General features: G+C 38.9%; 1 protein-coding gene across 1 annotated transcript in view; it reads right to left on the bottom strand.

Annotated features, from left to right (window-relative positions):
- MAN1A1 (mannosidase alpha class 1A member 1) overlaps window positions 1-25,984 on the bottom strand; it is a 217,639-nt gene that overhangs the window by 32,533 nt on the left and 159,122 nt on the right. The window contains exons 6-8 of the mRNA XM_054021752.1: window positions 23,073-23,196; window positions 18,628-18,721; window positions 10,297-10,412 (exon numbers count right to left, since the gene is read on the bottom strand). Of these exons, the coding sequence (XP_053877727.1) occupies window positions 10,297-10,412; window positions 18,628-18,721; window positions 23,073-23,196 (334 nt within the window). The remainder of the gene's footprint in view (window positions 1-10,296; window positions 10,413-18,627; window positions 18,722-23,072; window positions 23,197-25,984) is intronic.

Here is a 25,984-nt window from a genome sequence, read left to right as displayed (position 1 = left end):
ATTTGTCACCTACAAAGGATGGCTCAGGTTTGGGAATCTCCCTAACATCCTCAGCCTTGAAGACTGAAGCAAAGAATTCATTTAGTTTCTCCGCAATGACTTTATCGTCTTTAAGTGCTCTTTTGTATCTCGATTGTCCAGGGGCCCCACTGGTTGTTTAGCAGGCTTCCTGCTTCTGATGTACTTAAAAAACAATTTTGTTATTACCTTTGGAGTTTTTGGCTAGCTGTTCTTCAAACTCCTTTTTGGCATTTCTTATTACATTTTTACACTTAATTTGGCAGTATTTATGCTCCTTTCTATTTACCTCACTAGGATTTGACTTTCACTTTTTAAAAGATGCCTTTTTATCTCTGACTGCTTCTTTTACATGGGTAAGCCAAGCTACAGCAGCTCTTTTTTAGTTCTTTTACTGTGTTTTTTCATTTGGGGTATACATTTAAGTTGGGCCTCTATTATGGTGTCTTTGAAAAGTGTCCACACAGCTTGCAGGGATTTCACTCTAGTCACTTTACCTTTTAACTTCTGTTTAACTAACCTGCTCATTTTTGCATAGCTCCCCTTGCTGAAATTAAATGCACATTGTTGGGCTGTTGAGGTGTTCTTCCCACCATAGGAATGTTAAATGTTGATATATTATAGTCACTATTTCCAAGCGGTCCTGTTATAGTTACCTCGTGGACCAGATCCTGCGCTCCACTCAGGACTAAATCGAGAATTGCCTCTTCCCTTGTGGATTCCTGTACCAGCTGCTCCAAGAAGCAGTCATTTAAAGTATTGAGAAATTTTGTCTCTGCATTTCGTCCTGAGGTGACATGTACCCAGTCAATATGGGGATAATTGAAATCCCCCATTATTATCGAGTTCTTTATTTTGATAGCCTCTCTAATCTCCCTTAGCATTTCATCGTCACTATCACTGTCCTAGTCAGGTGGTCGATAATAGAGCCTTACTGTTATATTCTTATTAGAGCATAGAATTACTATCCACAGAGATTCTATGGAACATGTGGATTCATTTAAGATTTTTACTTCATTTGATTCTACATTTTCTTACTCCCCCCACACAACCTGTTCTGTCCTTCCGATATATTTTGTACCCTGGAATGATTGTGTCCCATTGATTGTCCCCCACTCCACAAGGTTTCTGTGATGCCTATTATATCAATATCCTCCTTTATCATGAGGCACTCTAGTTCACCCATCTTATTATTTAGATTTCTAGCATTTGTGTACAAGCACTTTAAAAACTTGTCACTGTTTATTTGTCTGCCCTTTTCTGATGTGTCAGATTCTTTTTTATGTGAATGTTTCTCATCTGATCTGGCCCATACTTTATCCTCTTCCATCCTCTCCTCCTCACTAGAACCTAGAGAATCTCTATCAATAGACTCTCCTCCAAGAGAAGTCTTTGTCCGATCCACGTGCTCCGCTGCAGCAATTGGCTTTCCCCCATCTCTTAGTTTAAAAACTGCTACATGAACCAATTTACAGCATCTGCAAGGAATCAAAAAACTAGAAGAGGTGGTGTTTGATTAGATGAAAATACATTACTGATGGATAATTGTTTGGAACTGGTACAGTTTTCCTTCGCAGTAAATAGAAATGCCTTTGAGAGAATGGGGGCGAGAGTGCAATTAGCACTCTATCAAGACAGCTAGAAGAGAGGGTACAATGCAAGAGGTTGCAGAAAGGAAGTGGCTAGAGTGTATCATTCTAAAGGGAACAACAGCAGATGCTACCTGGGAACAGTTTAAAAAGAAAATGACAGCTAACATAAGGCTGTGCAGTGATAGAAAGAGGAAGAGAAGGAAAAAAGGAATGTTGTGGGCTAGAAGGCAGCTTAGATGAGTCCCCACTGCCTGTTCTTTCAATCCCCTCCTCCCCTGCACATTGGTTTAACTTTTTGGAGAGAAGGGGGGAAGTTCTCTATTTTCAAATTATTTGAGAAAGATGAATAGTTTGTCGACAACAATGTACAGATGGGGTGTAGACATTGTTTTGGCTTCACCAGAGGGCTTAAGTGAACAGTGGAAGACTAATGATGATAGACATAAATCTACTTATATTTAAACAGCTTGTGATAGACTCTTGTTAAAAGTATGCCCACATGTAGTAAGATGGTACAAAAACATGCTCATCTATGTGGTAAAGGAACAGGTTTGTTAGTAAAAAAAAATTTTTTTTGCACATCACAAAATTGTCTTCATTGAGTTGATGTGATGCAATAGTTTTTGAAAAGAAATAGATTAATAGTAGGACTGTCGATTAATCGCAGTTAACTCACGCGATTAAAGAAATTAATTGTGATTGATCGCAGTTTTAACTGCGCTGTTAAACAATAGAATACCAATAGAAATTTATTAAATATTTTTGGTTGTTTTCTACATTTTCACATATATTTATTTCAATTACAACACAAAATACAAAGTGTACAGTGCTCACTTTACATTACTTTTAATTACAAATATTTGCACTATAAAAAAATGACAAACAAAAGAAACAGTATTTTTCAATTTACCTCATACTAGTAGTACTGTAGTGCAATCTCTTTATCGTGCAAGTGCAAGTTACAAATGTAAATTTTTTTTGTTACATAACTCTACTCAAAAACAAAACAATGTAAAACTTCATAGACTACAAGTCCATTCAGTTCTACTTCTTGTTCAGCCAATCGCAAAGACAAACAAGTTTGTTTACATTTACAGGAGACAATGCTGCCTGCTTCTTATTTACAATGTCACTTGAAAGTGAGAACAGACGTTCACATAGCACTTTTGTAGCCAGGATTGCAAGGTTTTACATGCCAGAGATGCTAAACATTCGTATGCCCCTTCATGCTTCGGACACTGTTCCAGAGACATGCTTCCATGTTGATGATACTCATTAAAAAAATAATGCGTTAAATAATTTGTGACTGAAATCCTTGGAGTATTTTAGGTCTCCTTTTCTGTTTTACCCACATTCTGCCATTTATTTCATGTTATTGCAGTCTTGGATGAGGGGATCTAAATTGGCTATCATCACTCAAGAAAGAAATTTTGGAGTCATTGTGGATAGTTCTCTGAAAACATCCACTCAATGTGCAGTAGCAGTCAAAAAAGGAAACAGAATGTTTGGAATCATTAAGGGATAGATAATAAGAGAGAAAATATTATATTGCCTCTAAATAAATCCATGGTATGCCCACATCTTGAATACTGCGTGTAGATTTGGTCTCCCCATCTCAAAAAAGATATACTGGAATTGGAAAAGGTTCAGAAAAGCGCAACAAAAATGATTAGGGGTATGGAATGGCTGCTATATGAGGAGAGATTAATAAGACTGGGACTTCTCAGCTTGGAAAAGAGATGATTAAGGGGGGATATGATAGTGGCCTAGAAAATCATGACTGGTGTGGAGAAAATAAATAAGGAAGTATATTTACTGCATCTCATAACACAAGAACTAGGAGTCACCAAATGAAATTAATAGGCAGCAGGTTTAAAACAAACAAAAGCAAGTATTTTTCCCACAATGCACAGTCAAACTCTGGAACTCCTTGCCAGAGGATGCTGTGAAGGCCAAAAGTATAACAGGATTCAAAAAAGAACTGGATAAGTTCATGGAGAATAGGTCCACCAATGGCTATTAGCCAGGATGAACAGGGATGGTGTCCCTCACCTCTGTTTGCCAGAAGCTGGGAATGGGCGACAGGGGATGGATCACTTGATGATTACCTGTTCTGTTCATTCCCTCTGGGGCACCTGGCATTGGCCACTGTTGGAAGACAGGATACTGGGCTAAATGGACCTTTAGTCTGACCCAGTATGGCTGTCCTTATGACCCAACACATGTTGTTCATTTTAAGAACAGTTTCGCTGCAGATTTGATAAAATGCAAAGGTACCAATGTAAGATTTCTAAAGATAGCTACAGTACTAAACCCAAGGTTTAAGAATCTGAAATGCCTTTCAAAATTTGAGAGGGATGAGGTGTTGAACATGCTTTCAGAAGTCTTAAAAGAGCAACACTCCGATGCGGAAACTACAGAACCCGAACCACCAAAAAAGAAAATCAACCTTCTGCTGGTGGCATCTGACTCAGAGTGACAGAACAAGGAGTAATGGTCTCAAGTTGCAGTGGGGGAGGTTTAGGTTGGATATTAGGAAAAACTTTTTCTCTAGGAGGGTGGTGAAGCACTGGAATGGGTTACCTAGGGAGGTCGTGGAATCTCCTTCCTTAGAGGTTTTTAAGGTCAGGATTGACAAAGCCCTGGCTGGGATAATTTAGTTGGTAATTGGTCCTGCTTTGAGCAGGGGGTTGAACTAAATGACCTCCTGAGGTCCCTTCCAACCCTGATATTCTATGATTCTATGAAAATAAACATGTGTTGTGCCACATTGCTTTGGATCGTTATCAAGCAGAACTCGTAATCACAAGGACATGTCCTCTGGAATGGTGGTTGAAGCATGAAAGGACATATGAATCTTTAGCGCATCTGGCACGTAAATATCTTGCGACGCCGGCTACAACAGTGAACCATGTGAACACCTGTTCTCACTTTCAGGTGACATTGTCAACAAGAAGTGGGCAGCATTATCTCCTACAAATGTAAACAAACTTGTTTGTCTTAGCAATTGGCTGAACAAGAAATAGGACTGAGTGGACTTGGCTCTAAGGTATTACATTGTTTTGTTTTTGAATGCAGTTATTTTTTGTACGTAATTCTACATTTGTAAGTTCAACTTTCATGATAAAGAGATTGCATTACAGTACTTGTATTAGGAGAATTGAAAAATAGTATTTCTTTTGCTTTTTACAGTGTAAATATTTGTAATAAAAAATAAATATAAGGTGCCACAAGTACTCCTGTTCTTCTTTTTAAAGTGAGCACTGTACACTTTTTATTCTGTGTTGTAATTGAAATCAATATATTTGAAAACGTAGAAAACATCCAAAATATTTAAATAAATGGGTTGTGATAATAGCATGAGAAAAAAGAACAGGAGTACTTGTGGCACCTTAGAGACTAACAAATTTATTAGAGCATAAGCTTTCGTGGACTACAGCCCACTTCTTTGGATGCATAAGTGGGCTGTAGTCCACGAAAGCTTATGCTCTAATAAATTTGTTAGTCTCTAAGGTGCCACAAGTACTCCTGTTCTTTTTGCGGATACAGACTAACACAGCTGCTACTCTGAAGCATGAGAAATAGGCCCAAATCATGTGACCACAAAGAATGAAATCATGAGAAAGAAGAGTTGTGTTAAATTTATAGTGTTTTCTTATTTACGATTTGATCTTAAGTAATTGAAATAAAACACTGTTAATTGGGTATCAGATGCTGTAAATAATTGGCTATGTCTGTTAGTTTAATGTATTATAAAAAAGGACTTCACTCAGGTCTAATAATTGGCAATGACATCACTTCTTTATTATAGGGTGTGACGGGTTGGATCACAGAAACCCCCTTGGGAGCTGCCACCAGATGTGCAAAGACTACCCCTGCTTCTGTTTTCCCTGCCAGCTCAGGACTCCAGCACCCTGTCTTGCTGAGCCAGACACTCCCATCTGGCTCCAGACACAGACCCAGGGTCTGAATCACTTGTCCCAAAGCTGCAAGTTTACCTGAAAACAGCTCGCAGTAGCGTGCTTGTCTTTAGCACTCAGATGCCCAACTCCCAATGGGGTCTAAACCCAGATAAATCCGTTTTGCCCTGCATAAAGCTTATGCAGGGCAAACTCAAATTGTTCGCCCTCTATAACACTGATAGAGAGATATGCACAGTTGTTTGCTCCCCCAGGTATTAATACATACTCTGAGTAAATTACTAAATAAAAAGTGATTTTATTAAATACAGACAGTAGGATTTAAGTGGCTCAAAGTAGTAACAGACAGAACAAAGTAAGTCACAAGCAAAATAAAATAAAATGCGCAAATCTATGCCTAATCAAACTGAATACAGATAATCTCACCCTCAGAGATGCTTCAGTAAGTTTTTCTCAGGCTGGACACCTTCCAGGCCTGGGCACAATTCTTTCCCCTGGTACAGCTCTTGTTGCAGCTCAGGTGGTAGCTAGGGGATTCTTCATGATGGCTTCTCTCCCTCTCTCTTCCCCCCTTTATATATCTTTTGCATAAGGCGGGAACTCTTTTTCTCTCTGGGTTTCCACCCCCCCCCTCACTGGAAAAGCACCAGGTTAAAGATGGATTCCAGTTCAGGTGACATGATCACATGTCACTGCAAGACTTCATTACTCACTTGCCAGCACACACATATACAGGAAGACTCACAGGTAAATACAGCCATCTGCAGACAATGGGAGTCATCAAGATTCCAAACCATCATTAATGGTCCACACTTTACACAATTACAATAGGCCCTCAGAGTTACATTTTATATTTCTAGTTTTAGATACAAGAGTGGTACATTTATACAAATCAGATGATCATACTCAGTAGATTATAAGCTTTGTAATGATACCTTACAAGAGACCTTTTGCATGAAGCATATCCCAGTTACGTTACATTCACTTATTACCGTATTTTCTCTAAAACCAGCTCAGTTACATTATATTGACTTATTATCAAGTTTTTATAAAACCATATAGACTGCACAACGTCACACCCTCCTCCTGAACTTACTGCCAGAGACTTGGACACTGACCATGGCGGAGGCAGTATACCTAAAATTCATTTTTGGGCTCCCCTATGGGGCAGACACTCCTGTGTCCCCCAAAAGGGAAAGAGACCCTGATCCAGCTGTAGGCTCACAGCTACCAGTTATGAGGGACCTTTCGCTGGCCAGCCAAATCCCCCCCCTTTCACTCAGGTTGGGTTTGCTTCCAGCTAGAGTCCTCGGGGTTTGTTCCCACCGCAGCAGTCACCAGGACCCCAACTTCCAGCTCCAGGATACATGTCTCTGTGCACCTCTTTCACTCCATTACAGCCAGGTCATGCTTCTGGGTTTTACTTGCTTTGTCTCTTAAGTCCAGGCTGGTGGGCAGCCTTTCCTTTTTCCAGGTCAATCCTTTCCCAGGCAAATTGTACATCAATTTCCATTTGTCTTCCCTTGAGACCATCACTCGATGAGCTGGGATACCACAGAGAACACCCTCCTGCCAGAACAGGCACCCCTCCACTCCTGTCTTGCTAAATTAGACACCCCAGTCAGCTTCAGCACAGACAGAGGTTGGGCCACACCCATCTGCAGTTCACTGAAACTGAGATGCACTCAGCTCAGGGGCTTCTTAGTTAACAGAGACATTCCCAGCGCCCATTGTTCAGTCTTTCTGGGCAATTTGCAACTTGTGTAGTTTTAGCTTCTTTTGATCTTCATTCTTACTTATTTTGCTTCCTTTTCTGTCCCTACTTCCCTTTCCCGAAATAAGCAAACAGAAAATAACAAACCAGTAACCACTTTGTCTGTTCTCCAGCCACCACACTTAAAACTCACTTAAAATCACTACCAGTATCTCAAAGCAATCAGCTGTGCACAGATCCTGCTCGACTACGCCACTGAGACGGGTTGGATCACAGAAACCCCCTTGGGAGCTGCCACCAGATGTGCAAAGACTACCCCTGCTTCTGTTTTCCCTGCCAGCTCAGGACTCCAGCACCCTGTCTTGCTGAGCCAGACACTCCCATCTGGCTCCAGACACAGACCCAGGGTCTGAATCACTTGTCCCAAAGCTGCAAGTTTACCTGAAAACAGCTCGCAGTAGCGTGCTTGTCTTTAGCACTCAGATGCCCAACTCCCAATGGGGTCTAAACCCAGATAAATCCGTTTTGCCCTGCATAAAGCTTATGCAGGGCAAACTCATAAATTGTTCGCCCTCTATAACACTGATAGAGAGATATGCACAGTTGTTTGCTCCCCCAGGTATTAATACATACTCTGAGTAAATTACTAAATAAAAAGTGATTTCATTAAATACAGACAGTAGGATTTAAGTGGTTCAAAGTAGTAACAGACAGAACAAAGTAAGTCACAAGCAAAATAAAATAAAATGCGCAAATCTATGCCTAATCAAACTGAATACAGATAATCTCACCCTCAGAGATGCTTCAGTAAGTTTTTCTCAGGCTGGACACCTTCCAGGCCTGGGCACAATTCTTTCCCCTGGTACAGCTCTTGTTGCAGCTCAGGTGGTAGCTAGGGGATTCTTCATGATGGCTTCTCTCCCTCTCTCTTCTCTTCCCCCCCTTTATATATCTTTTGCATAAGGCGGGAACTCTTTGTCTCTCTGGGTTTCCACCCCCCCTCACTGGAAAAGCACCAGGTTAAAGATGGATTCCAGTTCAGGTGACATGATCACATGTCACTGCAAGACTTCATTACTCACTTGCCAGCACACACATATACAGGAAGACTCACAGGTAAATACAGCCATCTGCAGACAATGGGAGTCATCAAGATTCCAAACCATCATTAATGGTCCACACTTTACACAATTACAATAGGCCCTCAGAGTTACATTTTATATTTCTAGTTTTAGATACAAGAGTGGTACATTTATACAAATCAGATGATCATACTCAGTAGATTATAAGCTTTGTAATGATACCTTACAAGAGACCTTTTGCATGAAGCATATCCCAGTTACGTTACATTCACTTATTACCGTATTTTCTCTAAAACCAGCTCAGTTACATTATATTGACTTATTATCAAGTTTTTATAAAACCATATAGACTGCACAACGTCACATAGGGTATAAAAAGCGAACTCTTAAAGGGCTCATTGTTAATACCTGCCTGACCAAGTTGAAGATGACCAATATGAGTCTAACCACCCTGGGTCAGCCCGTTTGTAAGTATTTTAATCAAACGCGTATAAATATTTTGTTACTGTTTGGACATAATAAAATGCTTATTATTTAAGCTTTTTAGACATGCTTAAAGCAATTGTAGAAATGCCATGTAACCTTTAGATTTAACGAAGGAATGTATTGTTAAATCGGTGTCATGGTAGTATCCTATATTAATGATGATAATTCCAACGACTAGTATAAGTTAACGTGTGAATTTAAATCAACATAGTTATACTGGTATAACATACACTGTTTCAACCCATCAACCCATCCTTACTCTGGTGTAAGAAGGCATTTTTTTCAGTGTAGCTTATGTCATTTGGAAACAGGTTTAAACTAAATCAAATAAAGCCACTTTTGTACCAGAACAAGTGTGACCACACAGGGGGGTTATACTTGTATAACTACATCAGTTTAACCAAACTGGTATAATTATATCGATATAACTGGTAACACTTTTCTGTGTAGACAAGCTTTGTTTAACACTTATGTAAGGCATGGGTAGGCTGAAGGATGCTGTAAGTTACAGGATCATCACTATGCTAACAAATAGCTCTGCCTCACCATCTAGCACAGATAATGTTGACTCCTCTTTGTTACAGTATCTGAGGCAAATATACCCCTAGATGAAAAACAGCTGGCTCATGCTCAGTTCAGAAAAAAACTGAGGTGAAACAGGCAAAAGGAAGCCTACCAAAAGACTACAAGGATCTGAACCTGTGGCCTTAATAAAGGCAGCTTGCTCTCCTATTTTCATCCAGGTGGTGAGCAGTCTCTGGACCTTTCACTGGTGGCCAGAATGTATCCTTCCCCATTGATCTTTTATATTATTGCAATGTATTCTGCATTTGGGAGTGACTATGTACAATTTTTATTTTTGGATAAACTTTTTTCCAATCACAGTTCAATTCAAGCACTTTGTCACTTCACAAAAGCTGAAAAATGAATATATGATGTAACTATGCTTATGCAACACTAATGCAGTACTGTAATTTCACCGATAATTATCCACAGACTGATTATATACTATATACACTATTATGCCCACATTCAAAATACTCTAGCAGTTTCAGTAATATGTTTTGGGAATTAAAACACATAGTAGAGGGATTTCCTATATCATAAACATAAGAAAAGGGACAGAAAAGCATCTAATTTATGTTATCATGAGGAAAATTGGAATCCTAGTTGGCACTGCTTGTAGATAAAGCTTTCTTTAAAAAATTACACACTAATGCACATTTTATACACATTTTTAAATATTAGATACGGTTTTTATAACCTGAATTGAAATAATTTCAGTTCAGTTTTAGATTCCTACAGAGCATCTGCACTGTTCTAAGATTTATATCTGATAAAGTCTTATAAAACAACTAGTTTTTAAAAAACTTATTCACTGAGGTAGCAAAGGCATAAATCCCTCATTCTCCCCAGAGCCTGCTCCTTTAGGAACATTATAGATTAGTTTATTATGGCAAGAAAGATTTAAATATCTCATTTACCTGAACAGCATCATAATACATTTTCTTGCCTTCTTCATCTGTCTTGTCTGACATCAACCATGCCTTGAGCAAATACTCATAAAAGCTATCTCCAAGTCCTCCAACGGAAACGTGATCTGAAAAGAGAAAAAGAGGATTCAGCAATTCCACCTTGAATTTGAGCAATGAAACACAATTACAGTTTCAAACTGTGATAGATTAACAAATTTCAGTATACCTCCCTATAACAATCATGTAATAAATATAGCCCAAAACCTCAGAAAAATACTTAATTATTTTACAGCAGAAAATATTTTTAAAATAAATGGTTAGTCTTTCTGCTTGTATGATGACCTGTAACAGAATGGGAGGAGGCAACATTATTATTTACATAGTGTCATTAGAGTTTGTGGTACGTTACAGAAATGAAAAAAAATCTACATCTCTGCACCGAATAAGTGCTTATAATCTAAGATAGACAAAAGATGTGTAACTATAATATATTGTAACTTTTTTTAAAAAACAGAAAAAGTTGGCAAAAAACCCACTCCTAATGTCACAAATGCATTCCTTATTCTGCTGGGATTAACAGTTAATTATTCTAAACTGAAAATTTTACAAGCATCTAAGTGAGTTAGGAGCACAGGCCCCATTGATTTTCAATAGGATTTCTGCTGCTAAGTGAGTTCAGCACATTTGAAGATTGCCCTTGTAGCGTTTAAAAAATTAGCTATTTTTAAAAAAATTATAACTGAACTTCAGGCATTTCTAAGAACTATGGCGAACATTCTTGTGGTGGCCCTTAAAAATGTGCCAACTTTATCCTATATATATAAAACACACACACACTCACACTCTCTCTCTTAAGGTTACCTCAGTACCTGCAATGTTCCTTTGTATTGTCCCAGATCTACTGCAGAAAATACCTTGATAATGCAAATACTATGGGTGTTCAACTGCAAATATTTAGGATTTGAGGATTTTATGATGTGACTAACTTTACTTACATGAGTTAGTCCTCTTGAAGGAAATGGGATTGTTCACATGATTACAGCTACTGATGATCCAGTTTGCAGGATCAGCCCCAAATCTAGTTATCTAAAGTAACAGGCAAGTTTTTAAAAGACCACCACATTATTTTAATGTATTCCTACTAAGTAAATATTTCAATATCTCAAGTATTACTATAACTAGTTTTGCCTTAAGTGCCCTCTACAACACTTTAGAACAAGAGCACTAGATAAAGATTTCCTCTTCCACAAATAATATTTTCTAATAAAACTATTGTTACTCATATTAATAATTAGCATTTATTGAGCATCTTCAATAAGAGGACTTCAAAGTGCTTTACTGATACTAGTCAATTAAAATCATCTAGTATCAGAGGGGTAGCAGTGTTAGTCTGAATCTGTGAAAAGCAACAGAGGGTCCTGTGGCACCTTTAAGACTAACAGAAGTATTGGGAGCATAAGCTTTCGTGGGTAAGAACCTCACTTGCACCTGAAGAAGTGAGGTTCTTACCCACGAAAGCTTATGCTCCCAATACTTCTGTTAGTCTTAAAGGTGCCACAGGACCCTCTGTTGCTAAAATCATCTAGTTTCACAGATTTGGGGACTGAGGCACACAGGAGTTAACAGGAAGTCTGTGGCATAGCTAGATATAGAGCCAATGACTCCTAACTCCTAGTCCTGGGCCTTGACTGCAAGGCTATCCTTGCTTCTCTATGAAGTTGAATGGAATTTTTAAAATTCCTAAATTCCCTCCCCCCATTAACAAAATGCATCCTCTTGCTCACCTTGGGGGTTGGAAAGTCATGCAAATATAGAATCTACGTGTATTTCCATTAAAACTTCACCATGACAGTGTGTCTTTTCTCCACTAGCCTGTGATCTCCAGTGTCCAATTTAGGTGTCCAAAATATTTCCTACTATCCCACGCCAAACAAATGCACTATGATTATGCAAAGTTTTGAATTATGAATTACCAGAATTATGAAGAGCTTTTTAAAAAGATTAGATCTTTAATTTTTGAAGAATATATACCATTTAATTATCGTTCATGATCCAAAAGAAAAAAAGGCTTCTTCAAAAAAACCAAGAGCAGTTTTCCTATGATGGAGGGCTGATCACTGAACAGCAGCATTTAAATGACCTTTACAGTTTCCTAAATAAAATTACCATAGAAACCCCTGACATTTGCAAACTAAATAGCACAAGCATAATCTCATCAATAAGAAGTCTTATTATTATATACATTATTGCAGGAGACAAATCCAATTGGTGCATGCTGCAGCAAATCACTGTAAGGTTACTGTCAAAATAACAAGGACTAAATGAATTTACAAGAACAATGGCAGTGAACCAACAATGTCCTTCAGAGTTACAGCACTGAAACACTAACATTCAGAACCTGTTTTTTTTTCTCCCTGGCTGATGTTTGTGAGTTGAATACTTCTATATTGTGGCAATTAGTTTTTTGTTGCAATCAATAGGCACTGGAAAAATAATCTCAAATAAAACATCTTTTTATGACTTTAGTTCTTGTTTTCTTCCATTGTGAAAAATCCGTGCTTGCAAACAAAAAAAGCAATTGAATTGGAACAGAGGAAACAAATGTAGACTTTATTTTATTTGTTGCTTTTTTAACATGCCGTGGATCGACCTGCATCAACACTTGTGTTCGTGGTTTGTATGGACAAGAAGCTAATTTCCATATACAAATTACATGCCATTGGTAAAAGAAGATGGCTTTATAAATTACAAGCTCCCGGACATGTACCAGGGATTTGATCTGATACAAAAGAGAAGTTTTTGAGGCACTATTATATAAACATAAGAAAGGTCAAAAGCCTAAACAGCAGAATTAGAATTTGATTTGCTTTTAAAAAAGGACAAATCACAGAGACACAGCGGCAGCTTTTAAACTGGGTGAGAGTAGGGGCTTTCCTACCACATGAGGCACTGCAATATTAGGTAAGTTTAATGCCAGACTAATGAGGTTTTAGCTTAGTCATATTTCTCATTCATTTTATGACCTCTCTTTCTGTACCTATGGCAGTAAATATTATTATTGTTTTAGTCAAGGACAATTGTGTTTGAAGATCTATTCAGGGCAGTTGCTAGCTGACATATCTTAATAAAACAGAGTTTCTGTGGCCGATAAAGGGGGACAGGCAGAGGAGTAGGCAACTATAATTGCCTAAGCACAGGGTCACAGGCATGGAGAAGGCCTTCCTAGCCAACAGTGCCCACTGTCTTAAAACATACATAGAAATATACAGATGTATGCATGTTTTTTGCATGCACATGTCTCTCTCGCTCTCTAAGATTTAAAAAGCCTTGCTAAGTCAATATGGGTATGACGTTACAAAAGGTTGTGGTTACCTGTGCCTATGCTTTATAACAGTGGTTTTCAACCTTTTTTCATTTGTGGATCCCTAAAAAATTTCAAATGGATGTGCGGACTCCTTTGAAAATCTTAGAAATACACCTCTACCCTGATATAACGCGACCCAATATAACACAAATTCGGATATAACACGGTAAAGCAGCGCTCTGGAGGGGGCAGGACTGTGCGCTCCGGCAGATCAAAGCAAGTTCGATATAACGCAGTTTCACCTATAACGTGGTAAGATTTTTTGGCTCCAGAGGATAGCATTATATTGAGGTAGAGGTGTAGTCTGTGGACCACACAGGTTGAAAACTACTGCTTTATAACACTGTTGATAAAAAGAAGTACAAAATGGAGTCAGAGGAATGTTATAAACTGAGTTTGTTCAAGCTAAAGCCTGGTGGTAAAAAGACTTCCAAGAACTCTTATGAATTTACAAACTGGCATAACAATTGACTGGAAATTTATTAAAATGGAGAGATATTCCTACATTTAGGGCTTTTTAAAAAAAAAAAATTAAAGACAGATATAAGAGTATCATTTAGGTCCTCAAATCTTGGGATTCCATTATTCAATAAAACAGTCACTTCCTTTGCCTTTGGGGACAACTCTCCAATATACCCAGGCTGCAAACAGAACAGTGAGGATTCCTTATGTCCCCTCCCATTGTGTGTCTTGTTTAACCGACTGCATGCTTGGCAAGCTTTGAAATGAACTGAGCTGTCTGATATAGTCAAAATAACAGGACAAGACAGAATAAGCAACCTGTTCCTCTGTTTAAAGAAAAAGAAAAAAAAAGTGAAAGGATGAAAGACTACCAGATCGTGCCAACTTAGTGTTATGCTAGACTGAAAAAGTGGGTGTCTAGAGAATAAAACCTATGTGTTCATGCTGACTTAAATGATTTTTCCTATCCATCTTTTCTTTTGTCCTTTAGTGTGCATGTAGATCATTTATTTAAAAAGCAGAAAACACGAACAAATATAAGGAAGTCAATATTAAATAGTTTCTTCAAAAACTGGCATTTAAAACCAGCAAGAGACTTTCTAAACTATGTCATTCCCTCTAAAATACTTTACTAAACATGTTTAAAAAGAACAACTTTCCCAAAACAATTATTTTACTTTTATATTCTAAGGCCTGGTTTCGCAGAGGAACTTAGGTGCTGCAATGCCTAATTTTTAGATACCTTGAAAATCACTAGAATCCACAAAGCCTGGGTTAGGCACCCAGCCTCTCTATATGATGAATGAGGAGAGATAAGCACCTAAAAATGCGATCTACAAAAGCCAGCATGCTAGGTGGGTAGCTGCGTAAGCTAGCCAATGGAAGCTGTCACACTTTAGATAAATAATTGAAGAGTCATTGGAGCAGAGGGACTGGACCCTGGGTCTCCCACCTCCAGGTGAGTCTCTAACTACCAGGACATACAGTCATTCTCAGTCTCTCTCTCTCTCTCTGGCCCAATGACTATTTCAGCATCTATCCAAAGTGGAACAGGTTAAGATGGAGAGAGGCCCACATTAGAATATCCCAAAATCCAATTGTTAGGGCTCTCTCCTTAGAAAGGATTTGAACCCTTCTCCCCATCAGCCAGAGGGGGGGAATTGAATGGGAGTGCCCACATCCTCGGTAAGTGCTCTATCTAGTGGGCTAAAAATTATAAGGGTGGCACCACTACCTCTTCCTCATTCTGCTGGATTTTGAATGGGCCTCAATCCAATAGCAGTGCTCAGAGCACGCCTACCAGATCAGGTCCCACAGATGAGACAGGCCGGGGAATGCCTATCTTCAGCTGGCTTGAAGATCCAGCTGGGGCTCGGGCATGAGATAGGTACCTAAGTACCTCTGTGGATCTCGGCCCAAATATTTTAATAATTTCTATTTTGTTTCTTTTCAGTGGGTGCACTGAATCAACTGTTCAGAAGAATTTCGATGATGGGATTGCTACAGTAAAAGCAAACCAATGTCCCGTCATGTAAAAACCCCCAAACCACAACTGTTTAATAGTGTAACAATATAAAAAAGGGATTCTAGTAACACCTTCTAATTCAACAACCCATGCCGATCCCTGTTCTACATATTCATTCCCCACTAATTGGTAGTTGTTAGATTTTTCCTCATGATATTTCCAATGGAATTGAAGGCAATATAATTCTGTTTAGCTTACTTCCTTAATTGTCTGCCAGCATCATTTAATGTCAGCAGAATAAACACTCATCTGTAGAAAAATGTTATCCACCTTCTCATAACTGTTGTTCTTTGAGATGTGTTGCATATGACCATTAAACTGTAGGTCTGGGTGCATCTCATGCAGCACCAGTGCTGGGGAATTTTTCTTAGCAGTACCCATAGGAGCAGCCCTGCTCATGCTCTGGCTCCTCGTGCTCTGAATGGAAACACCCCAACCCTCCTTTAGTTCTTTTGGACTGGCATGCCAATGGTAGACTCCGATGTGTTGGGAAAGACGGTTGGCATATAGCAGACATATGCAACACATCTCGAAAAACAACAGTTACAAGATGGCGAATAACCATTCTTTCTTCTTCGAGTGCTCGCATATGTCTTTTACGCTTTAGGTGACTCCCAAGCTGTTATCAAACGCAATGGGCCTTGAAGTCTCATCATAAGAGGAATTATAGAACCATTTTTCCCACATTTGTTTCTTTTCTTGATGCAAGCAAGAAGTGCATATTGTCTAGTAAATGTGTTGATGGAAGACCATGTTGCTACTCTGAAGAAGTCAATAGAGAAACGTCCCACAAATGCTTGCTTTACCTTCCACACTGCCTCTGAAGGATGCAACTAGAATACCAGAATTCCCGCAGCCAAGTGGAATTGGGGGGCAGGGAGGGGAGGGAGTGTATCTAGACAAATGAAGGGGACTTGAAGGGGCTGGGCACCGGTTTCAGGATCTTAGCAGACCAGGGGTCACAGTGGATTCTCCATCACTGACAGTTTTTAAATCGATTCTATGTTTTTATAAACAATATGCTCTAGGAATTATGTTGGCAAGTTCTATAACGTGTGTTAATACAGGAGGTCAGGCTAGATGATCACAGTGGTCCCTTCTGGTCCTGGAATCTATGCGAGGAACCCAGTAGAAGGGGAAGAACGAAATGCTTCCCACTTCTGGATACTGTGCAACAAGATGGAGCCAGTACCATAGGTCTAGAGATGGACATAGAAGAGGCTGATGAATCCAGTACAGGGCATAAGGTTGATGGGCCCACAGCAGACTGTACTAGACCTTATGAGTGCAGAACCTGCAACGGTGCTGGAATAGGGTCTTCACCCTGAATCAATGGCAATGCTGGTACTGACCAGCATAGTAGGTCTCTTGTTGCTATATAGGCCTCTAGGACAATGATGACTGACCTAGTGCTGTAACTGAAGTAGTCGCCTGTCTCAATGGTCCCTGGGAGCATTCTGGTGTAAACGGCAAAGGTCTAGGGAATCCAAGTGAGCCAGTACAGGGGAGCAGCAAGCCAAAGGGCACACTCTACCATCAGTACCAGCATGACCATCTGCAGAGCAGTCCCGGAGCCTGGGCTTCAAATAACGTGATACTGATGATTTCATATGCTTCTGAATGGGTTAGGGGTATGTCTACACTTCAATTAGACATCTGTGGCTGGCCTGTGCCAGCCGACTCAGGCTTGTGAGGGTTGGGCTGTGGGGCTGTTTTATTACTGTGTAGACTTCTGGTCTCGGGCTGATCCTGAGCAGGGCCCTAGATCCTGTGCTCCAGCCCAAGCCTGGAAGTCTACACAGTAATGAAACAGCCCCATAGCCCAAGCCCTGTAAGCTTGAATCAGCTGGCACCAGCCAGCCATGGGTGTCTAGCTGCTGTGTAGACCTTAAAGAAGACAGTCCCAGTGATCTCTTGTGGCTTTTATCTGCTGGTAAAGCTGGGGGAGCACTCCAAGGAGGAGTAATTGTTGAGCTTCCATTTGACAACCAAGAGGGTTCAGACACTGATCTAAGAGCAGCCTCTGTAAGAAGACATCAAAGCTGCTCTTCCCTCAGCTTTTTCATTCTGGGTCTTTAAGCCCTGGCATATCAAGCATCTGTCTCTTATGTGGCTCCCATCCAAGCACTTAAGACAGTGTGAATGAGGGTCACTGATAGGAATCTGCTTTTGACAACCAAAGCAAGGCTTGAAAGCTGGCAACCTTGGCATAGGCTCCCCAGTACTAGGCGGGACCTGGAGATCTGCCCAATTCAGAAAATGAACTAAAGGGAATAATTTTAAATATAAAGGAAAATACAGAAAGAAAAATAATGTCCAACGGATGAAACACAGTAGCAATAGGCAAAAGTTAGCTAAAGTTTGTTCTCAAGGAGCGAGGTTGTGAACAAAGAATGCTCCGACTACTGATTACAGAAGGTAAGAAAAACTCAAGAAGGGGTGGGGTGGCTCCTTCCTCTGTGCCCTCCATTCAGAACTGGGGTATGGGTAGGACGGCCCCTACAGATACCACTAGGGAAAACTCTCTGGAACCAATGCATGAGACACATACGCCTACAGTGTAATGGACGTAGGGAAGCACTCACAGAAGAAATATAGAGGCAAATCCTCAGCTAATATAAACTGGCACAGTTTCATTAACTTCAGTGAAACTAAACCAATTTATACCAACATAGAATTTTGATCCAAGACAAACTGATAGCATTTCTTTAAACAGCAGCCTTAACAGAGCACTTTAAATTTTTCAGTGAAAAAAGACATTTTTCAACCACACACTTAGACTCATTCAAAAGCTTTCTACTAACAAATATGCTAGAGGTCAGAGAAATATACATTATCATATATGAAGTGGGTAGAAAAATAAGTAACTCAAGTAGAACTCAGGTTTGTCAATTGGTAAGAGTGAGAGAAACAATCAAGAGTTTATTTCTTCCTAGAGATGGTATGTAAAAATAGTTAACTGGCCGTTCTGAAGAACTGCCATACTTACGTTGACCCCATTGACCGCTACTGGGATTCAGGTAATTAGGGTAAAGACCTTCTGGTTTATCAAGCCGGTTCAGAACTTTACGAATGTTCGTTACCTGTTACAAAGAAAACCAAACAGTGAGCACTTGATCCAGTCTTATATTCGCATTAAATACAAGTAGCATCAGTGCATCCTTTTTTATCAACACGCATAAATACATTTTTAATTCAAAAAACTATTTATTCTTTCAACATACCTAATGTCCCTATCAAAAGACCTCTATGCATAGGCATATACAATTTCTTTTAAAAATAAACATAAATCTAATCTATTGTCATCAACTAAAACGCTCCACAGGAAAAAATAGAGATGCTCCATTCAATTTCTCCCTCATAAAAGGTCAAGATAAAGAGATTTGCAGTATGCCCCTGAAGGTCAATGGATTTGGCTCTGTTCAACTAAAGAGGGAGACAAAATGGTGGAAATGAGTTACAGAACTAAGCGCCTTCCACTGAGGATGTTTTCCCACCCAGCTCCCCAGATGTTCAAATCTTTGGCATTTGGGCACTCCAGCTAAACTCTGCCATGGTGGCATGACAGGAAGAAAGGTAGTTTCTCAGTCACCCGAATCATAAAGAGCTTTACACGGTTAAACCAGTAATTTAGATTGTAGCTAGGAATTAACTTCAAGTTTGAACAGTATATAGAGCACTGAAGTAATGGACTGTATGTAACAAGTTTTGCTGAGTAAAGTCTCTATCCTGGAGTGAGCTCCACAGTGCAGTGGCACAGGACTCCACTGATATTGAGCTCATTGCAGGACCACAAGACAGCAGCTATATTCTGCATTAGCTGAAGTCTGAGTGGCCCTCTAGCCTGGTTCATTGTAGATAGAGCACATGTAGTATTTTGATGGAATTTTAATGAAAGACACCAGATTAACTGCCCTGAAGAAGGAAGATCATGATTTAGCCACAGAACAGATACAGCAAGGCAGGAGCACTGAAAGCTTCTCCCTAAAACATTGTCAAGATGTCCCCAGGTCTGATTTGGAGTTCCTACCTCTATGAGACAGAATGTAGTTCCATTTAAAGGTTATTCAAATCTTTGGCTTATTTGCCAAGATTATCAACTTGTGCACTTTAGATTTTATTTTGTTCTTAATACTAGTTTAAAAATTAAAATGTTATCTTAAATGTCACTTCTTGAGAGTCTGGGGAAAAAGCCTTTGAAATTCAGATTTATTTAAAACAAACTCTGTCCTTAATTAATCTTGTTTTGCATATGCATTTCATAGGTTACAACAATTGTGTGAGCTTTAATATTGCACTGTACATAATGGTAACAATACATTGTTCAGCCAATCCATGAAGCTTGGTGTACTTAATAATCAATTAAAAGGTTGGACCACTGCTTTTGGAGCTAAACAAAGTTTACAGCTTCCTCTGAATTTCTTATTAAGGTGTCATAATTTAACAGAGAAAAGTCATTTTTAAATATGTATATTGCTGTATATATGTCTGACATTTCTAATTAATAAACAAAATTAAGTATGTAAACTACATTAATGCAATGTTCTTGTTGAGATCTAAATTATACAAAAGTCAGGAAATAAAAACATATGATTACAACGTTTATAATTCTACTCTCTTGTACACAATAATATTTTATATAAGTGGATGTGGTATATATGTTAAATGTAGCTGAATTATAGTTGCCTAGGAACCAGTAATTTAATTTTAACCCCTTTGCACGCCGTTTTTTGTATTTAGTAATTTTGTTTCAAAAATAAAAAAATCTTTGAATACATATTCAATAAATCTACCTGTATAAGATGCATATCCACCGTTTCATCTCCCTCTTTAGTCCAACAGAACCAAATCTATTGACCTTCAGAGCATTCTGCAGATCTCTTTAACAAGGCCTTTAAGGGAGATGTTGAATAGACAAACTCTGTTTTTTCTGTGGAGTTTTTTACTTCATATCAGATTTGATTTTTTTAATTGCACATATGCATAAAGGTCTTTTGATGGGCACATTATATATTTCGAAAGAATATACATTTTTCTTATTAAAATGTATTTATCTTGTGATTAAAGGAACAATTCACTGGGAACATTTTTATATTGTACATACACATGGGAATATTAAAATTATTGTAGTACATTTATTCAAATATGTATCTATCCCAATAAACACATCTGCATTGATTCAATGTAAATCTGTACACCAGTAAATGCAATATTGTACTTTGGTGCAATATGTTAAAAACTTAATAGAAAAAACATACTGTGTATACACCATAGTCTTCTTTAGAATGTGTAAAAATTTATTTGTATGTGATGTTTCTTCAAATATGTAAAAAATCATCAAGCCACATTTGAAGTTTTTAAAATAATCCATTTGTAGTTATTTAAATGTGAATACAGGGCTAGCCACAACAATTTCTGAAGTAGTGAAAATATTATTTTTTTTAAAGCTCAAAAAACTCAAAAATGGCCACATAGAATTTTACCAAACTTGGAAAAAATGCACCTTTAGGCTGTGAACAAGTATGAGAAAAGTCACATAAAAAGAGTACTTTCCTCAAAAAGTTATGAACACTCTATAAAGACGGACATGAAATGGAAAAGACTCCCAAATCCCTTACTTACAGTAGTGACACCCTGTATTTTTAAAAATGCATCAAAGTGATTGCTAGAAGGTCACAGTCCTTCGTACTTCTGCATGAACACAGTATATTATATATATATATATATATATAAAAAGAACGAGGAGTACTTGTGGCCCCCTAGAGACTAACAAATTTATTTAGGTATAAGCTTTCGTTGGCTAAAACCCACTTGATCGGATGCATGCAGTGGAAAATACAGTAGGAAGATATATATATATACACACACACAGAGAACATGAAAAAATAGGTGTTGCCATTCCAACTCTAATGAGACTAATCAATTAAGGTGGGCTATTATCAGCAGGAGGAAAAAAAACTTTTGTAGAGATAATCAGGATGGCCCATTTCAAACAGTTGACAAGAAGGTATGAGTAACAGTAGGGGAAAATTAGCATGGGGAAATAGATTTTACTTTGTGTAATAATCCATCCACTCCCAATCTTTATTCAAGCCTAATTTAATGGTGTCCAGTTTGCAAATTAATTACAGTTCTGCAGTTTCTTGTTGGAGTCCGTTTTTGAAGTTTTTTTGTTGGAGAATTGCAACTTTTAGGTCTGTAACTGAGTGACCAGGGAGGTTGAAGTGTTCTCCGACTGGTTTTTGAATGTTATAATTCTTGACGTCTGATTTGTGTCCATTTATTCTTTTGCGTAGAGACTGTCCGGTTTGGCCAATGTACATGGCAGAGAGGCATTGCTGGCACATGATGGCATATATCACATTCATAGATGTGCAGGTGAACGAGCCTCTGATGGTGTGGCTGATGTGATTAGGTCCTATGATGGTGTCCCTTAAATAGATATATGGACAGAGTTGGCCACAGGCTTTGTTGCAAGGATAGGTTCCTGGGTTAGTGTTTTTGTTGTGTGGTTGCTGGTGAGTATTTGCTTCAGGTTGGAGGTCTGTCTGTAAGTGAGGACAGACCTGCCTCCCAAGATCTGTGAGAGTGAGGGATCGTCCTTCAAAAACCAGTCGGAGAACACTTCACCTCCCTGGTCAGTCAATTACAGACCTAAAAGTCGCAATTCTCCAACAAAAAAACTTCAAAAACAGACTCCAACAAGAAACTGCAGAACTGGAATTAATTTGCAAACTGGACACCATTAAATTAGGCTTGAATGAAGACTGGGAGTGGATGGATCATTACACAAAATAAAATTTATTTCCCCATGCTAATTTTCCCCCTACTGTTACTCACACCTTCTTGTCAACTGCTTGAAATGGGCCATCCTGATTATCACTACATAAGATTTTTTTCTCCTGCTGATAATAGCCCACCTTAATTGATTAGTCTTGTTAGAGTTGGTATGGCAACACCTATTTTTTCATGTTCTCTGTGTATATATAGCTTCCTACTGTATTTTCCACTGCCTGCATCCGATCAAGTGGGTTTTAGCCCACGAAAGCTTATGCCCAAATAAATTTGTTAGTCTCTAAGGTGCCACAAGTATGCCTTGTTCTTTTTACAGTATATTATCTGAATATAAAATGTATTTGTGGTTTTCACCTTAACCAAGCAAGTTACATCAACTAAAATAGGTGTTGTGTTCCAAATGCCTAATCTACATGAATTTACCACTTAAACAAACTTCCAGATATTATGTGGCCTGATAAGTGCTTTTATAATTTTTATATCCATGACAAAATGAATCTGTCAATTCAACCATGTGTTTTGTGTTCATTAATATAGATTCCCACAGAAACTATTCACCTGCTTACTGTGACACACTTAAAATTACAGAAATTCCAATTTTTCATTTTTTAATATAAAAATTTTACCAAAGAATCTAACCTTTTCAGCAAACACTGGGTTTCCAGACAAATGACTCAAATGTATGAACTCCAAATGCAGAGTTCCAAATTCTGCCAGAATACTGCTTCCTCCAGAAGCCCAGGGCCAGTTTCGACCAATCCCACTAAAGGGGGGAAAAGGCAGAAAAGGTCATTAGCATCTATAAAGAAGTGCTAATAAAATATATGGTATATTAGGTACACTGCAGCTACCAGAAGAGAATTAACTTCAAAGCTTTTAATTGGTAACACAATGAAACTTGTACAAGTAACATCCTTACTAGGCCACCTTCTGTTTTATGAGACTACCCCATAGTCACCTTAAATGTTTGAGTACAATTCTGCTCCACCTTTATTAGACCACCATTGATTGATCACTTAAAGATTGATCTGTATGTATGTTTATATGACTACTATGTATTCCTAAAGTTAAATTATAAGCTCTTTGGGGATTCATGTGTTTGTGCACAATGGACCCTGATTCTGATTGAGTTCTCTGGGTTCTACTCTAATTTAAGTATTGAATATTAAATTTATAAAATCTCAATAATAGATTTCATAAGACTTTAGAACATAAATCCTACTTAATAATGTAGATCTTAACTACAGGTATTATAGCTATCCATTGTCTTTCAGGGCACTCTTTAACCATGATTAATGTTTTCAAAATTAAATTCAGAGCTAATGACACTTCACGAAATAAAATTTAATCTTTACAGACTGGAGCCTGAGCTCTGGGACCCTCCCACCTTGCAAGGTCCTAGAGCCCAGGCTGCAGTTTGCAAGTCCACACTGCAACTAAACACCCCTTATCCCGAGCCCCATGAGCCAAAGTCAGCTGGCATGGGCCAGCTGTGAGTATTTAACTGCAGTATAGACATACCCAAAGACACAAACGCTGCCTCTTTACTATGCTCTGACCTGAAGCTCGACTGACAGTTAACAGGAGGTACTGGAGACTTTTTTTTTACTAGCTTCTCGATTGGTTTACATAGGGGACATTAAACATTGGACTCTATTTTGCAAGTGGTGTTCACTGGTAAACTGAATTCCACTTTCACAAAAAGAATTGAGGTTTTTTTCCTGGGGAGAAAAAAAGTTGTCTCAAATTGGGACAAAAAGCCAAAATTTCAAAATTTTTCATGGAAGTGAAATTTTGCAATATTTTGTTTAGGTAACACTGAACTATTCCTGCAAAGGGAACATTTTAGTGTTTCTAAAACAAAATGTGCCCCCTAGGAGCCTGAAGCCTTGGCAGCCCCAGTACTGTGGCAGCCATTCAGGAGTCAGGCAGAGGTGGTGACAGGAAACCAGGCAGATTTCTACTGGAAGTTTCAGCAAATAGTCACAGTCCCATGGCAGATTTCAATTGTGACAAAGACATTTCTGACAAAAAACATTCCATCAGAAAATTTCCAATCAGCTTCATTTGCAAGGTTTCTAGCATGTAGTGAAGGCTTCTTTAGTACTGGCTGGAGTATTACAGGTTTTAGGGTGGGTGACAGATTCTTCTTGTCCAATGTGACATTAATAGGGTACAGGTGTTCTCTACTTCTACTCCATTAAAAGTAAATATCAAACTTCCAGGCTTCAGATTGTATTTTTTCTTCTAAAGATCCTGAGGGAGTTGTACTGTTGTCTTCACGAAAGGAGGGAACTACAGCTACTGAATGTACACTTCTGTCTTTCCAGACATTTGATCAGAAAAAAGCAACAAAGGGTCCTGTGGCACCTTTAAGACTAACAGAAGTATTGGAGCATAAGCTTTCATGGGTGAACGCCCACTTCATCAGACGCAAGTCTTGGGTCTGATGAAGTGGGCATTCACCCACGAAAGCTTCTGTTAGTCTTAGTTAGAATACTTCTGTTAGTCTTAAAGGTGCCACAGGACCCTCTGTTGCTTTTTAGAGATTCAGACTAACACGGCTACCCCTCTGATACTTTTCTGATGAAGTATCAGAGGGGTAGCCATGTTAGTCTGAATCTGTAAAAAGCAACAGAGGGTCCTGTGGCACCTTTAAGACTAACAGAAGTATTGGGAGCATAAGCTTTCGTGGATAAGAACCTCACTTCTTCAGATGCAAGTGAAGAAGTGAGGTTCTTACCCATGAAAGCTTATGCTCCCAATACTTCTGTTAGTCTTAAAGGTGCCACAGGACCCTCTGTTGCTTTGATCAGAAAAGTCTCTTAAAATAAGCAAAGATAGATTTTCGCAACTATGCAAAGTAATTAAAAATAGTGTTATCTGAAACCTGCTGGTTTTGGCTTTCACAGATGTCACGGGTCAAAATGGCAGGTTTGCGTTGGCAGGTGGTGCACCCTAAATTCAAACAAGCTTCAGTATCTTCAGCAAACTGGCCAGCTGGCATCTGTGTAGCACTCTGCTGCAGATAGTTGACCTTGTCCCCTCCTACGTCATCTTCATGGGGCCAACAAAGCAGGCATATTCTCTCCATCCCATCAGGATATTCAGGGGAGTGGGCAACTTGCCATCCCTGGTATTCAGCAGTACAACACTGTCCTACTGCAATCTATCCTTACTTCATCTAGGGGAAAAAAGATGCATCCCAGAATACATCACAGGCATAGGGATCAGTGCATGTAGCCACTTTCTGAAGAGATGGTATGGGAGCTAGCTGTAACTTCCACTAAAAGATTTGGCATAGGGGGAGTGAGGGATTTCAGGGCATCTGGTCACCATCACCCAGAAAAGAAAGCAGATATCTCTAACTGGCCTTGAGTGAGAGCTTAAAGGAAGGGAATCCCAGCTTAGGCCTCCTATGTTCGCACGGGCAATAAAGAAAAATTCATGGAAGCCCGTGACCTATCCGTGATTTTTACTTAAAATATGCATGTCAAAATGGAGAGCTGCAGGCTCCCCACACCACCCAGAGGTGCTTGGCTTGGAGCTGC

This window comes from Malaclemys terrapin, chromosome 3, assembly GCF_027887155.1.
Source record: "Malaclemys terrapin pileata isolate rMalTer1 chromosome 3, rMalTer1.hap1, whole genome shotgun sequence".
NCBI lineage: Eukaryota > Metazoa > Chordata > Testudines > Emydidae > Malaclemys > Malaclemys terrapin.
Note: the sequence above shows the minus strand (reverse complement) of the source record. Positions and strands in the feature narration are given on the sequence as shown.